This window comes from Cladophialophora carrionii (assembly GCF_000365165.1).
Source record: "Cladophialophora carrionii CBS 160.54 unplaced genomic scaffold supercont1.6, whole genome shotgun sequence".
In the NCBI taxonomy this organism is placed as follows: domain Eukaryota; kingdom Fungi; phylum Ascomycota; class Eurotiomycetes; order Chaetothyriales; family Herpotrichiellaceae; genus Cladophialophora; species Cladophialophora carrionii.
In genome coordinates, this window is record NW_008481831.1 from 2,009,846 (window position 1) to 2,023,624 (window position 13,779).

A 13,779-nucleotide genomic window follows, 5' to 3' on the forward strand; every position below is an offset into this window, starting at 1 on the left:
AGTTATCATTCGATACATGGAACGACTCCCCAGGCGATGTAGACTTGGAAATAGAACTGTAGCATGATCCAGCAATGGGATGGAAGTAGATGCCAGCAGGAGGGGAGATTGGGTGACGATCATGGCAGAAGTACGGTTTGCACAGCCAGTCACAGAGTACGAGCCAGGTACTCCGTACTGTACCCAAGGATGGTCCCCGATCGGAGGCTGTGCGGAGAGTCTATCACTGGGGTCCAAGGGGGGGGTAGAAGGCGGACTCTTCATCAACAACATCTTGTACGAGTACGAGCATAATACAGTAGAGCATCTCCAACTCATCAACAGCCGAGGAAGCTATTTAAAGGGCCGCATCTCACATCTCACATCCCACCCACTCACTGTGTCAAGAATGATCTCGATCTCGCAATCGAAACCCGTTCGACAGCATCTCTATACACGCCCAAACCACCATGGCCACCGATCTCGACATAGCCTCGATATGCGCTGAGATCGCCCGCTCATACTCGCCGTGTGACGTGTCGGACGCGCTGCTGAAACTGCACGTCCCCTCGGCGGGCTACCTCCGCGACATCTCGCCCATCCCCACGCGGCATGGCTCGACGAACCGGCTCGTCGCGCCGATCAGCACCGTGCTCTTCGTCGACACCACCCACACGCCCGAGACGCAGTACGACGGCCTGATCGTGCCCCCCGCGTCCAACATGCCGAGCGACGAGCATTTCTCCGACGTGGCGCCCGCCGGGACCGTGGTCCTCCTGCAGCAGCCCGCCCACCACGTGGCGTCGCTGCTGGGCGACATCGTGGCCACGCGGTACAAGGTCCGCGGCGTGAGGGGTTGCTTCGTCGACGGCCGGTCCCGCGACAGCGTCGGCTGCGGCGAGCTGTGCAAGGACGGGTCCTTTCAATGCTGGAGCAAGGCGCTGACGAGCCCCGGCACGAGCCTGCAGAGCAAGCCGTGGGCCGTGGACGTGCCGTTGAAGATCGGCGACGTGGTCGTCGAGCCCGGGGACGTGCTGGTCGCGGACGAGGCCGAGCGCGTGTGCTGTGTGATTCCGCGGGAGAAGCTGGCCGAGGTGGTCCGGTTGTTGCCCGTGCACAAGGAGGCCGACGACGGCTTGTTGGACGACGTGAGGCGTGGCATGGGCTTCAAGGAGGCCATCCAGAGGTGGCCGAAGCATTACACTAACCATTGATGAAGACGTGAGGGTTCGAGCTTCTGATAGCATTGCACGACAACTACCGAGAAGCTCCATGCTCAACTCCCTTGGCGGGAAAGGACAAAGCGAAGCGCCCACGAATCTACATGTCGTCCGTCCCTTGCTTGTTCTCAGTTGTTGTCGTGAACGCGAACCCATCGAGAATTGTTGACATCTGTGCAATCTGCCTTGTCGACATCCGGCCCGTTTGAGCTGTCGAGAGCGACGAATACTGGCTCGCTGACTACGGGAACGAGACCCGACAACGGACCTTACCACGTAGCTCACCAAAGAAAGACTGCAGACCATATACGAAGTGGCAGGAAAAAAGTGACAGCGTACGACCGACTCGCCATGGTCGACCCTCGAGGATGAAATGACCCTCTACCACGTGTACTTTGTGCAAAGACTGCCCTGCCTTCAAGCCAAGCCGAGCCACGTCCTCGAATATGTCTCATGCAAGAAGCTGCAGCACCGCACATGCCCTGCTTAAACCTGAGAGCGTCTCTGACAGGCAATCAAAGCAGTAGAAGACCTCGATGATTAAGTGACCTACGTAACAGCTGAAAGGCGATCACGAGCTCAAAGCTTGAACACGAACGGCCGACCACTCTCCCACGTCGAGGAATACGAGGCCGAGTTCTGGCCCACGACCCTCAAGAACGGTAGGTCAATGTCAGGGAAACTCTGTTTGTAATTATTCACTCGAACCTTGACTCGAGCCCTGGTAGACGTGTACGCACCACACAGGAAGGGAAACTCTGTCAATCCGCCGCAACGCTGCACTCGTATCCGTTGCGTATGCCCGACGAGCAGCTGAAGCTGGCCGGCATGCAGGGTCGAGCAAGTCACGAACACGCATCTATCTTCCCGTGAGAGCGAGCGAGCGAGCGAGCAAGCCCAAAGCGCGAGCGGCGTGGCATATAAAACCCCAAGCAGAGCCGGGACCACGAGACGAAGGGCGTTCCCTTCCTCGACGACCACACATCCAGCCCTTTCGTAAACCAATTTCCCCTACCAGTGCATGCCTGTCCACTAATCTCTCGGCTTCCACACTCTCAACCATGTCAAGCGGCACCAGTACCGGCTCTCCCCCCGGCCCCAACGTCATGGTGCACGTCTTCCCCAAGCCAGGGAAAGAATCGCGCGTAGAAGAACTGATCGTCCAAGCGAGCGACCAAGTCCGCGTCCACGAGCCCTGGATCAGCCTGTACCGATACTATCGCGTCAAAAGGGACGTCTCGGACGCCGAGTATATCATCGTCTTCCAGTGAGTTCGTTGGGGCTGTCTTTTGTGTTTGATACTTCCTCTGTACACTCCGTACTGCGTGCAATGACGTCGACACCAGCAGGCAGTCCAGGGCTGACTTTTACCAGCATTGAAGACACATCACGACTCCCCACCCGAGCCGAGATGCCGCATCATCAAGCCATCGCCCAAGCGAACCGCCAGGAGGACCTCCTGCGCGAACCACTCAAGTACTCGGTCCTAGAAGAGATGGGCTTTTGGAAACGCTGACCCCGTGTCCCATCCGCGCCTGACGAGGCATAGATAGCATCATGGTGATGTGACGGGGGTTCGATCTGGTTTGACCATTGCCACTACAGTACCTCCTGCAGCTATCGCTGGTCCTCACAAACTCCGACCTGTATGTGCCTTGCCACACGGTCCTTGGTTGCCTCGCACTGTCCTTGAACGTACATAGGTACCTACCCTACTTGCCTAAAGGGTAGCTGGACTGCACCCTTCTTGTACTTGTAAAATGGTGCTGGCGACTGCATCGGAATGGGGGCATTCCCCCCCAAGGATTCAACTGTCGTTCGTTTCCCGTGATAGAGTCGGGCTGCCCTCCACCAACACACGCATAACTCGGCGGTGCCTTCGAGTGTCAGTCTCAAGTTCAGGACCCTAGTTACCTCCTACGGGGATTGTTCAGAAATGAAAGGCAAAAGCTGAGGCAGAAGAGCCAGTGGCTGGCCATTGGGACAAGTGAACCTCTTAAGAAGCAGCGGCTCATCGACTATATGCTTGGCCGGAGTCAAACGCATTCCCTGACACGCCTGACCAGGTGGAGTACGGCGGCACATATGTCTCTTACATACGGAGTATGCTTCTATCAAATCCTGTCACCCGACTGTCATCTACCCCCGGGTGCCCGGACAGGACGCACGACATGAGTACCTATTTATTATCACGGTCGCCTTTGCTACCGCGAACCGGTGGCCACAAGATCACCTTAGTGCTTCTGAGAGCATCGTTCGCCTCCCGTTTATTGTCTCGCAGATGAGCAGAAGTAAGGGATCGTTATGTTCACATACTAGTCCAGGTATCAGAGCCCCGGTCCTGGATTGCCCCATCCGTTGCCAGAGACCAGTGTCCTGGTCTCCAGACTCCTTCGAAAGACCAACCAATATTGCGCGCTCAATGTGCTTTGGCATGTACAGAAGTGGTGAAAGCAGAGAGAACACCAAGACAATACAAAAGAAACATGGGACGTATGACACATGAAAACCACCCTCCCAATCTAGCCCGTCAAGGTCATCCCTTCCAAAGCATCATTACCCAATTTTGTTTTGGCTCGCGTCCCGGGGCTCCATCTCGCTTGGCTTAGAAACAATTCAAACTGGTGCCCTTGCGCTTCTTCGTCTTTCCATCCTTGCCCACGGTGAGGAGCCTCATCCTCTCTTCGAGTTGCGCGCGAGCAGCTTCCGCCTCCCTTCTCTTCTTGACCTCCTCCTCCACGGCTTGCACACTCAGTCGCTCGGATCTCCTCTCTTTCTTCAGCCCGGAGAGCTCTTCCTCCATCGCCCACGCCTTCTTCTTCCAGTTCTCGGCGTCCACTCGTAACTTGTTGGACTGGGTTTCCAAGTCGACCAACGCCTCCTCCAGCGTGGCAGTGAGTTGTTTCTCCGCGTGGAGGTGTTTCTCGATGGTGCGCAATCGGTTCTCTTGCTCCTCGAGCAGTACGGATTGCCGACGTGTATCCGAGCGGTCGCGCGAGTTCGTGGAGACGACCGTACCGGAGACGGGAGTGACGGGAAGTGCGACCTCCTTGGACGCGTGGCGGGACTGCGGCGGTGAAGGGTTGCTCGCGACAGTGCTAGGAGCCGGCGTCGGGGAAGTGATCTGCAAGCCGCCAGGCAGGGCGGGGAGAGGTGGAAGAGGGATGGCTGGCGGCGGTGAAGGTAGAGATGCGATCGACGCCGACTTCCGCAAGTTTGAGGTCATGGAGTTGGAGCGGGCCGCTTCTGCCTGTGGCGATTGTGGGCGATGCTGTGACTTCATCGTCTGAGTGCGAGACCCGCTGTCGGACCCGGCCTCGTTGATGGATGCCCGCTGGTTGAGATCCTGCTCGAGGAGCGCAATGCGCTGTTGCGCTTCGATTAGGGCTTGGTTGCCCTGTGCTTGAATGACGGAGAGTCGGTTGTGGTGTTGATCAAAGCTGTTCTGCAACTGTTGCTCCAGCTCTTCAATCATCACCATCTTCTTGGCCTTCTCGGCCTCCACAGCTTGCAGGTTGGCTTCCGCCTTCTTCAGCAGCGCCTCCTTCTCGCGGATGGTCTCTTCGTGGTTGCCGACCTCGTTGGCAAGGCTCCGGATGGTTTCCTGGTAGTGGTTGATCTTGGTGTTAGCGTTCTCCAGCTCTTCCTCCAGCTCAAGCAAGCTCTGTCTACCGTCGAGCTGCCGCTCAAGTTCGGCATTGGTGCCAGTCAAGCGCGCATTGGCCTTTTCCATCGCACGCTTCTCCTCTACTAGATCTTGAATGTGGTTGGCAAGCATATCTGCTGTCGTGGGGTGGCCAAGTGCCTCTTGAGCGCCGGACACAAGTTTCTGCACCGTCGAGAGGGCATGTTCGAGATCTTTCTTGTAAGTCGCCTCCAATTTTTCATGCTTCTTGATCATTTCGGAAAGCTGGTCATCATATCCCGCTAGTGCGCCGCCGTGAGCTAGCTTCATCTCCTCGATCTCATTTGCATGTGAATCGTGCAGAGCTTTCAAACTCTGCTTGTGGAGTTGAACTTGTGCTTCAGCATGCTTGACCTTCTCTTGGAGGTCTGCAATTTCAGCCCTCAAGGTAGTGATCTCCCGTTGTTGTGACTTGACCATATCCGCGGAAGAGTCATAATCCTTTGTCAGCGCAGCATGGAGTTGACGGAGTTCGGAGTTCTTTGCAGCATGATCTGCATTCACCGTTTGTTGCTCTTCGACTTGCTGCTTGAGGCTGTTGATCAATTCTTCGTAGTTGTCACGCTCCGTCTGCATGGCATCTGCAGCGGCAGCTCGTGCCAAAGCGGCGTCGCCTTCTCCCGAAGATTGTTGAGCTTTGAGAGTAGCCACGCTTGCTAGAGCAATCTCAAGCTCGGCCTTGGTGCGATTATAGTTCTTTTGGCCCTCTTCAACTGCTCGCTGTGATGACTCGAGCTGCAATTTGAGTTCGTCCAGTTGTTGATTCAGAGCGTCGATCCTTTCCTCGTGTCCTGGTGATGGGGGAGGTGTCTGCACATTTGCTTTCTCAGCGATGACCCTCTGGATCTCCTCTTGCAATTCTTGTTCACGGCGGGCGTAGCTTTCGTGCATCGACTTCAACTCCGTCTCTTTCTGGATGATCTGATCTCGAAGCTGGGACACCATGTTGAGGTCGACAGGAGATCCGGCTTTGATACTGGTTCGTTCTCTCGTCAGGCCCGAAATGATCGTAGACTTGACCTCCATCTCCTTCTTAGCATTCTTGACTTCCGCTTCGAGAGCCTGGATACGTTCCAGCCGCGCTTGCAGTTCGGTGTTTGCGGCGGACAGGTGGACTTCTGCAGTTTCCATGCGGTCAGGCTTTGACTCAAATTCTTCGGCAATCAGAGCTCTCAGAGATGTGACGGAACGTTGACCTCGATCGACCCCGGTTCCGGTCTGGGAAGTCATGCGCCTGAGCATGCCGGGCGTACCTGGAGACGCGGGCCTCGTTTGCTTCATCTGGGACTTCAGGCGGTCCACAGTGGTCAAAGCCTCCTTATGATCGTTCTGGAGCTGCGCGTACTGCTCAGACACTTCCTTCAGGTTTCGTTCGTGTTCCGCCAGGAGACTCTGCAGCTTTTCAACTTCCCGTGACTGAATTTCCATGGAGTGAGTCTGCTTAGACATTGGAGTAATGTCGGTATCGATTGAAGTTGATGATTCCTCCACCAAGGATAATTCCGAAGAAAGCGATCGCGAGGATGGCTCTTGTTGACCGTCATCCTCCTCTTGCGTCTCCGCCTCAGCCAAAAAAGCCTCATCCGCCGTGTTTTCATGAACCCCAGTTTCCTGCGGCGACACTGCAGATTGACGATCTTGATCAATAGAGTCCTGCATCTCTGCCAGCGTTCGAAGTGCCTCCTGGTATTTGGCTGATAACAAGTCCAGCTCATTGACGGTCGATTCGTGCTCGAGCCGCAGGTCGAACAGCTCTTGACTGACTGATTCGAACTTCTCGGTAATGAATTTGGACTGTGCGGGACTCGGCAGAGGATCTTGCAGTTGCTCAGCCTGGAGACCTTCCTGTTGAGCGAGGGCGGTTTCCAGCTTCGCGAGGCCGGCTTCATCGCTCTCTGCAGGCATTTGTTCTGGGGAGTCCTCGGCATGCTCGATGAGCTCGTCTTCGTCCTGCGCGGGCAGTTCAATGGCTTCAGCACCTTCCAGATCCTTTTTGTGTCCATCGGCGTGGGCGTCCGTGTGTCCATTTGTCTGGGTCGAATTTCCTGCTTTGACTTTGCCGTCTCTGTCTTGGATGTGATCAAGCTCATATAGCAGATTGTCGAGCTTGCCGAGACTCCGTTGGCGCTCAACAAGGTGTTGCAGTCTCTCAATTTCACGCTGCATGATTTCCATGTCTTGATCCGACTCCGCCAGGCGCTCTTCAAGAGTACAGATGTAGTCCTCAGCGTTTGTCTCGCTTTCTCTGATCCGGGCAATCTCCTTGCGTAGATCTGAGATGATCGCGTCATTGCTTTCACCTCCAGAACTCTGATCGTCAAGCTTCGCCTCCAGGTCGTTCAGATATTGTTCGGTATTCGATTCCCTGTCCATCAATTTCTGAACGCGGGCATTAAGCTGCTGATTCATGGTCTCGATGTAAGCACACTTGGTCTCCTTCTCAAGCAGGTTGCTCTCGGTGTTGGCGAGCGAAGATCGGGTATTTGACAGGTTTGTTTCGAGGCTCTGGATCGTCTTCTCATATTCCATAACCACTTGCTCGATCATTTCTTGGTTAGCCTGAGACCGTTTCAAGCGATCCACTGCACTTTCTCCCACAATGTTGACTTGGTCGAGAGGCTCGGTACTTCTGGTCAGTTCCGATACTAGTTTGGCATGTCTCTGGCTAAGGGCATTGTAGCTTTCCTGAACATCCAGCAACTGGTTGTGCAGTTCATTTTCTCGGTCACTGGGACGATCTGATCGCTCAGAGGTCATGCCCGGCCGGCGATCGCTCGACTCAGCGCTGCGGATCTGTTGTCTCAGGAAGGCAATTTCGGTCCGCAATCGTTCGATCACAGCTTGCTTGTCTGCACCGTCGTCGACCTGCTGGATCTTGGGTTTGCTCTGGATGTTTCGAGCCCTCTGCGCATATTGCACGGTATTCAGAGTCTCACTGAGGTGGAACTCTGCGGGTGTAACGCAAGCAATCATGTATGTAATCGCGTTCCCACCAAGGGAGTCCTGAAGCATCCGCGTCAATTTCGAATCTCTGTACGACACATAAGTGCCCGGCGACCTTGATGACAGTTGTGAAATCACTTTGCCTAAACTGGCCAATCCTGCGTTGATGGAAATGCCCTCCCTCGCACGGTCACCCGTAGCACCGGTGTTCTTGAGTCGTTCACTACCGGCCAAATCGACGAAGTGAAGCTTGCTTTCGACAGTCATTGGAGAGTCGCCGCCAGACATATGATCCACCACAGTTGAAGACCGCTTGTCTTTCGCCGAGGGAAATCCTTGGGCCTTGGTTTGGCGGAGGTTGATCGTAAAGACGGCATGTGATCGCGATGATCGGGCATTGATGGCGGTGGCATCGGTCTGTCGAATTGCAGATCCATGATTGAGAACACGCATGAGCTCTTCAACCGTGGACACGCGTACCGAGTTTAAGCCTTCCACAAATATCCGGCCACGAGGGTCTTCTCGTATCTGGACATTGGCTCTCTCGGTGAACGGTGCATCCTCTGGGAGCAGGAGATCTCTCGGCTGTTCGTTGTAGATTTCAACATATGTGACCGACATGTCCCACCCCTTGTCAATGAAGGACTTTGAGTTTTGCATGACCTGATTCAAGCTCGTGACTGAATATCTAGTAGGCGATTTTAGGCCAGAGTTGTGTCTACTGTGCGCCGCCTGCGCTGCGCCGCCACCGAGACTCTCGAACAGATACTGTGCTGCTCGGGGAATGACGCCTGCTGAATGTAAGAATAAATCTTCGAGCCGAGTGGAACGAGGCTCACCTTTCAACGAAGTATCAAACTGTTCGGTGGGACCGGATGTGCCCATAGTATAACTCTTGCCCGCTCCGGATTGGCCGTAGGCGAGCAATGAGACATTGTAGCCCTGCAAGAAGGAATCCACACTGTCTTGCAGATACTCCCACACTGCTTTTTGGGTGACGTCCTCGCCGAAGACGCGGTCGAAGATGAAGATCTTTCGTCCCTGTGGTGACTCAACGGCAAGACTAGTGTTTGTGTTAACTTGTACCATCGACCGCTGGAATCTTTGGGGAATGAGGTCAAAGCCGGGATCTGACGGACCCAGAGGGGGTCGAACTCGGACCACTACGCATGGTGTTAGCCTGAACGTGTCCCTGTACTCGTGCTTGCGCCTCAAAACTGACCGACTTTGACTGAGGTCTTCACATCTTCGTCTGACGACCTGCTCCCAATCTGATTACTGCTCTGGCTCATGCGACTGTGACTCCGCGGCGGCCGACTCATCATGCTCTGAGGCCGTGGCTTATGGACTGCATCTGATGTTGAAGCCGAGAACATGCTCTGCGGCCGGACCTGGCGCGCGCCATCTGGAGACGCGGGAGGTGACGAGACCATGCTGTTCACGTCTGGTCTGCACCGGTGATGCTGCGCGACCCCTTTATGCCGTCACCAAGACACCCACAACAGATGCCCAAGCACGCACAGCCTCGAGATTTGCGATTGACAGGACACGGTGCTGTTAGCACGACGCTACGCGTGGAGGCATCCGAGATGAGCGGTGGAGGATGCTTCGAGAGCTTCGGTGCAGGAGGGGGCGTCTTTGACTTGAATGCTTCAACGTCTTAAACGGGTGTGGCAGTGAGGGGACGATTTCTCCTGACAAGTCACGACCTGCCCTCTTTGTGTCTCCCAGGTGACAAGGAGTGGACGTGATCGTGGAGGAAGGCTCGGAGGGAATACAGACGGTGGCCGAATTTCTCTTGCGTGTCGGTGGCCAGCTGGTCAGATGAGGGCCGCGGTGGCAGTTGCAAAGACAATGGCAATCGCGTTCGGTTGAAGCTGAGAAGATTGGGACCTCGTAAACAGCGGGCAAAATTGTCGTGCTGGGCCGATTCAGTCAGGAGTCGTCAAAAGTTCGAGGTGAAAAGGCTGATGCGCGGCCAGCTCGCGTCGTCGGATCCCTAACCGGTTAAGCTGGCTCCTACACACGCACGGCTTCAGGTACCTTGCTCTCACGGTTGAAGCAATTGGCAGATTAATCTCCGCCGAGCGCGGAACACGGTAGTGGCTAGACTAAGGCAGGTGCAGTTTATTTAGGGCAGTTGCAAAGTGAGTGTGGGGGCCACCGCAACGGTGATTGGGCTGCCCTGAGTAATTGATGCCGGGGGCTGTTAAAGCCTACAAGCTTGGCCTTGAGCGACGCTTAGGGCTAGGCCACTTACGCCCAAGGGTCTCTGCTCGGGAAGCTGGTTTGCTGCTGGCCCCTGTTACCCAGCACGCTTTGTTCATGCTGGCTCATGCTGGCTAGCATTTCCGGTCAAGCTCCAGCCACTGTTCCGTTTTCGTGGGCTTTGCCGTGCCCTCGAGTCAGCCATATGCCGGGGTGCGCGTTTGGAGATGCCCTCCCTCTGCCGCCTCAGGGGTGTTTACGATCACCACCGACTGTGTACTCCGTGCTGCAGGGGATCTTGTTGGCATCCTCGCTAGATTCTGACCTTTCTGCCGCGTTGTTGATGTTGTCACGAATCTGCATTCTGTGGACAAGAGCATACCACTAATCTCAACACACGATATGCATACTGACGGGGCGACATGACGGCAAAGAAAAGACAGTCGCCGGCCTCTATTCGATGTGGGTGAGGTCGGGAATGGAGCTGGCCCCTCTGACCGAGTGATCTATCGACGGAAAAGGTTGGTCACGATCTCATCTCCAGGGCTCGATGGTGGACGGCAAGATTTCTGTGCCGTGTGGGCATTTAGACACGATGTACGTAGTATGTGCGTCCTCGAGGGTAGACAGATGATGTTAAGGTTCCAACGGTGAAACTCTACTCTTTCTTATCGACGGTATCTGGTGGAGGAACGAGGCCGCCCACCGTGAATGCTTCGTCCAGTGGCCCGGCGGCGGTCATGGCATTGGGCTCATCGAGATACGCCAACGGATCCGACGTTAAATCACTCTCTGCAGCTCATCAGTCTGGAGGAGTGACTATAGCTCACGCTGTTGATCAAAGTATAAAGTCCATGCATCAGAGACTTCTGCAGAGTGGGAATATGGGAGTAATGCGTCTAACGGTCCGACAATCCTTTTCCCGAACTGGACAAGAGGAATGAGAGTGAAACAAGTGCCATCCACGTGGGGAAATTCTCCGTTGCTTTTGACTCTTGACTCTTTTGAGGACTTCAAGTCCAGACTCGGCCTTGAGGAATTACCCATTGACGAAGCAATGCCAGACAATTCCAGCCTACCATGCCGCCGCGACTGCAAACAGCCACAGCGGTCTGGCCTAACGACAGTCATCCAAAGGGCGTGCTATTCTGTTTAGATAACATCTTCGAGGTAACCAGCCTGGAACTGTTGTTCGCATCGATGTCGACAAGTGATAAGATGCGGGGTGTCGGGAAGACGATCCAACCTCGCTTGCAAGGGAGGTTTCACTTTGGGCAAGTTTGAGGTCTTGCACCAGTGTCCGACAGTCTACCTCCGGTGCACCGAGTACCTAGTAACCGTGTTTGCAGCCAGGTTGGATTTGCTCCTTTCCTGACCTGAGCTGGTTGGCTGCGTAGCTGCCAGACGGGGCGGGGGTGAGACCAAGGCTTCAGCAGATCATCTCGCTCTGCAGCAGCATCATACTCGTAGTGTCCCAGCCTTGTCAACCGGGTGGCTCGCATGACCTTCAAGTTTCGATAGTGGACGCAGAACAGGTCGACTTCATCCTGCGGCAGGTAATCCCTCTGATGGCTCGTCGGTTCCATCTTCTTGGTCATCATCCTCATCCTCATCCTCGACCTCTGAGCCACTGGTGTCGAGAACGTGGGTTCTCTCCTTTCCGGCGTCGCCGTCCACACCATGCTCTTTCATATACGCTTCAAGCTCTTTTGCCATCTTCTTGGAAAATCCCGAAGCCTCAACCTCGACGTCGAGCCTCTTGCACCCGTCTTTCCCAAGCTGTAGCTTTGCATCTGCAAAGACGGGGCCCTCGTCATCGCTAACAAATCCGAAGCGTCTTGAGAAGAAGCGCTTGACACAGCCAACATCTCTGTTGAAATAAAATTCGGCATTGGGGTGATCCACGCTGACCATCTGCGGGAAGTCAATCAGGACCGGCACAAGTCGGATGTCGTCCGCCTGCTCCTCTTTGATCAAAATATTGAACTCATTAAAATCTCCATGGATGAGTCCAAGTGAGCACAAACGCACAAGCATTTCCATCAGCTCTGCGTAGAGTCCCGCAGGATCTGGAACCTTTTCGATCTGTCGCAGAGGGAAGCCGTCGATTAAGGACATGACCAGTTGATGCCGATTTTGCCCTAGTGGGGTTGGCACACTGAGGCCCGCTTCGTGCAGGGCTTGCAGGAAGGCAAACTCTTTGACAGCAGCTAAGCGCGACATGTACATCCAGCTGCCGGCGCCTCTCTCTTTCTGTGCCTTTGTTCTGGCATAATCTCGTTTATTTCGCACACCTTTCTTGAAGCTGACCCTACCCAGTCGGTGGATCTTGAGTACCCGTTGTTCACCCTTCTCATTACTGACAACGAAGATATCACTTTCCTTGCCAACACCGATCTGGTTCCCCACGCTGTACACAGTGTTGCTCTTCTGCAAGGAATGTAGAGCCAGATAGTCAAGGCCGCCATAGGTCAGCCTGTAACCATCGTATTTGGCATTTTTCACCTTCGCTATCAGGTTTGCTTTGGCAAGCAATGAGATGCTGCGGTTGACATCACCTACAGCGGACTTCGAAAGATTGACGATTAGTGTGGTTGGGACGACTTCATGATTGCGACTCCCGGCTTCGACGGCAGCAAGCACCCGCCAGTCGGTTGGATTGAGGTATCGCAGAGCTTTCGTGTCGAGCTTCATTATTGCCGATGATGAAGATGCTCGGTTGCCATGCTCTGAATAGTGAAGAGAGATTGCTCCTGGTCGGATTGTGGTAAGTCAGAGGCAAAATTCCATACACTAAGAGTGCTGGAGGGATCTAATCTAATCTTGAGGGCGTCACAGAGTCACGTGATCCACGTGTCACTCTTTGAGTCTGGCGTCAAATCTCTCACGAACACATGAAGCCGCAATTGATCCGGGTCGTTACTTTTGGCGAGCGTCACTGGAGGCATAGAGGATTACCCCTACACAGTACGGAGTATACTCTGGAAAGGGACCCCCACCAACTCTAGGAGTTCTGGCTACGACCCACGGGAAATATCGCAAACCCCCACGCACGAAGTTATGTCCCCCATTCGGTGACATCTTCAGACTTGGATCTTGGCACACGAAAGCATCCATGCTTTGAGAATTCGGCAAAACTCCGATTCCCACCAAGAACGGGCACTTCGGCTTGCGCCCGATGTGCCTACATCGACCTCGTGTCCGGCCTTTCGGTGGGTGCTAGCAGGCCAAGTCACCGGCTTTCTCAACAACTCCGCCGTTAAATGGACCGTTGCGGTAAATTTCGACGCCGAATTGCGGACAACAAGATGCCAATCGTTGCGTCAGTGTCCGGAGTTACCGGAAATGGCAATCCGAAGCAGATTGTCAACCTCATCGACCCGGCCCTGCGACGATGAGTGAGCGACAGCAGTGTGTTGAAGCACGGTCGTAACAGGCCACCAGAGGAGAGGTACGAGCAGGGGTGGCTGCGACGTTCTGTACGAGTAGTTCATTACCAGGTACTCCAGACAATGCATTCCCATCGGCACGCCTCAGCCCGAGGTGCATGGCATCTCACCTCACCAAGTGCCCCTCGAGCACAAGCGGCAAATGGCTGAATGGAAAACGTTCGACGACCCAATGAATTCCAGTCTCTCCACGAGTTCGCCAGGTAAGCCCCACCGTAACAAAGCTCTGGAAGGCCTGCGACGGCCATTTCCCCGCATTGCCTTTTGCGAGGAAGCGAAGGCTACACGCGGTAGA

The 13,779-nt window shown here is 54.8% G+C and overlaps 4 protein-coding genes across 4 annotated transcripts; 2 read left to right on the forward strand and 2 right to left on the reverse strand.

The window, feature by feature from the left end:
* Positions 1 to 449: 449 nt before the first annotated feature.
* Positions 450 to 1,193, forward strand: G647_07693 (uncharacterized protein; the record flags this gene model as incomplete). The annotated part of the gene is made up of 1 exon (XM_008732006.1): positions 450 to 1,193. The coding sequence occupies one exon, from the start codon at positions 450 to 452 to the stop codon at positions 1,191 to 1,193; it is 744 nt and encodes a 247-aa protein (XP_008730228.1).
* A 1,067-nt stretch (positions 1,194 to 2,260) lies between these two features.
* On the forward strand, positions 2,261 to 2,470 carry G647_07694 (uncharacterized protein; the record flags this gene model as incomplete). The annotated part of the gene is made up of 1 exon (XM_008732007.1): positions 2,261 to 2,470. One exon carries the CDS (start codon positions 2,261 to 2,263, stop codon positions 2,468 to 2,470), a length of 210 nt encoding a protein of 69 aa, XP_008730229.1.
* A 1,334-nt stretch (positions 2,471 to 3,804) lies between these two features.
* G647_07695 (uncharacterized protein) lies at positions 3,805 to 9,149 on the reverse strand (the record flags this gene model as incomplete). Its single annotated transcript, XM_008732008.1, has 3 exons — positions 3,805 to 8,621; positions 8,667 to 8,990; positions 9,050 to 9,149. 3 exons carry the CDS (start codon positions 9,147 to 9,149, stop codon positions 3,805 to 3,807), a joined length of 5,241 nt encoding a protein of 1,746 aa, XP_008730230.1.
* A 2,428-nt stretch (positions 9,150 to 11,577) lies between these two features.
* On the reverse strand, positions 11,578 to 12,729 carry G647_07696 (uncharacterized protein; the record flags this gene model as incomplete). Its single annotated transcript, XM_008732009.1, has 1 exon — positions 11,578 to 12,729. One exon carries the CDS (start codon positions 12,727 to 12,729, stop codon positions 11,578 to 11,580), a length of 1,152 nt encoding a protein of 383 aa, XP_008730231.1.
* Positions 12,730 to 13,779: the final 1,050 nt, after the last annotated feature.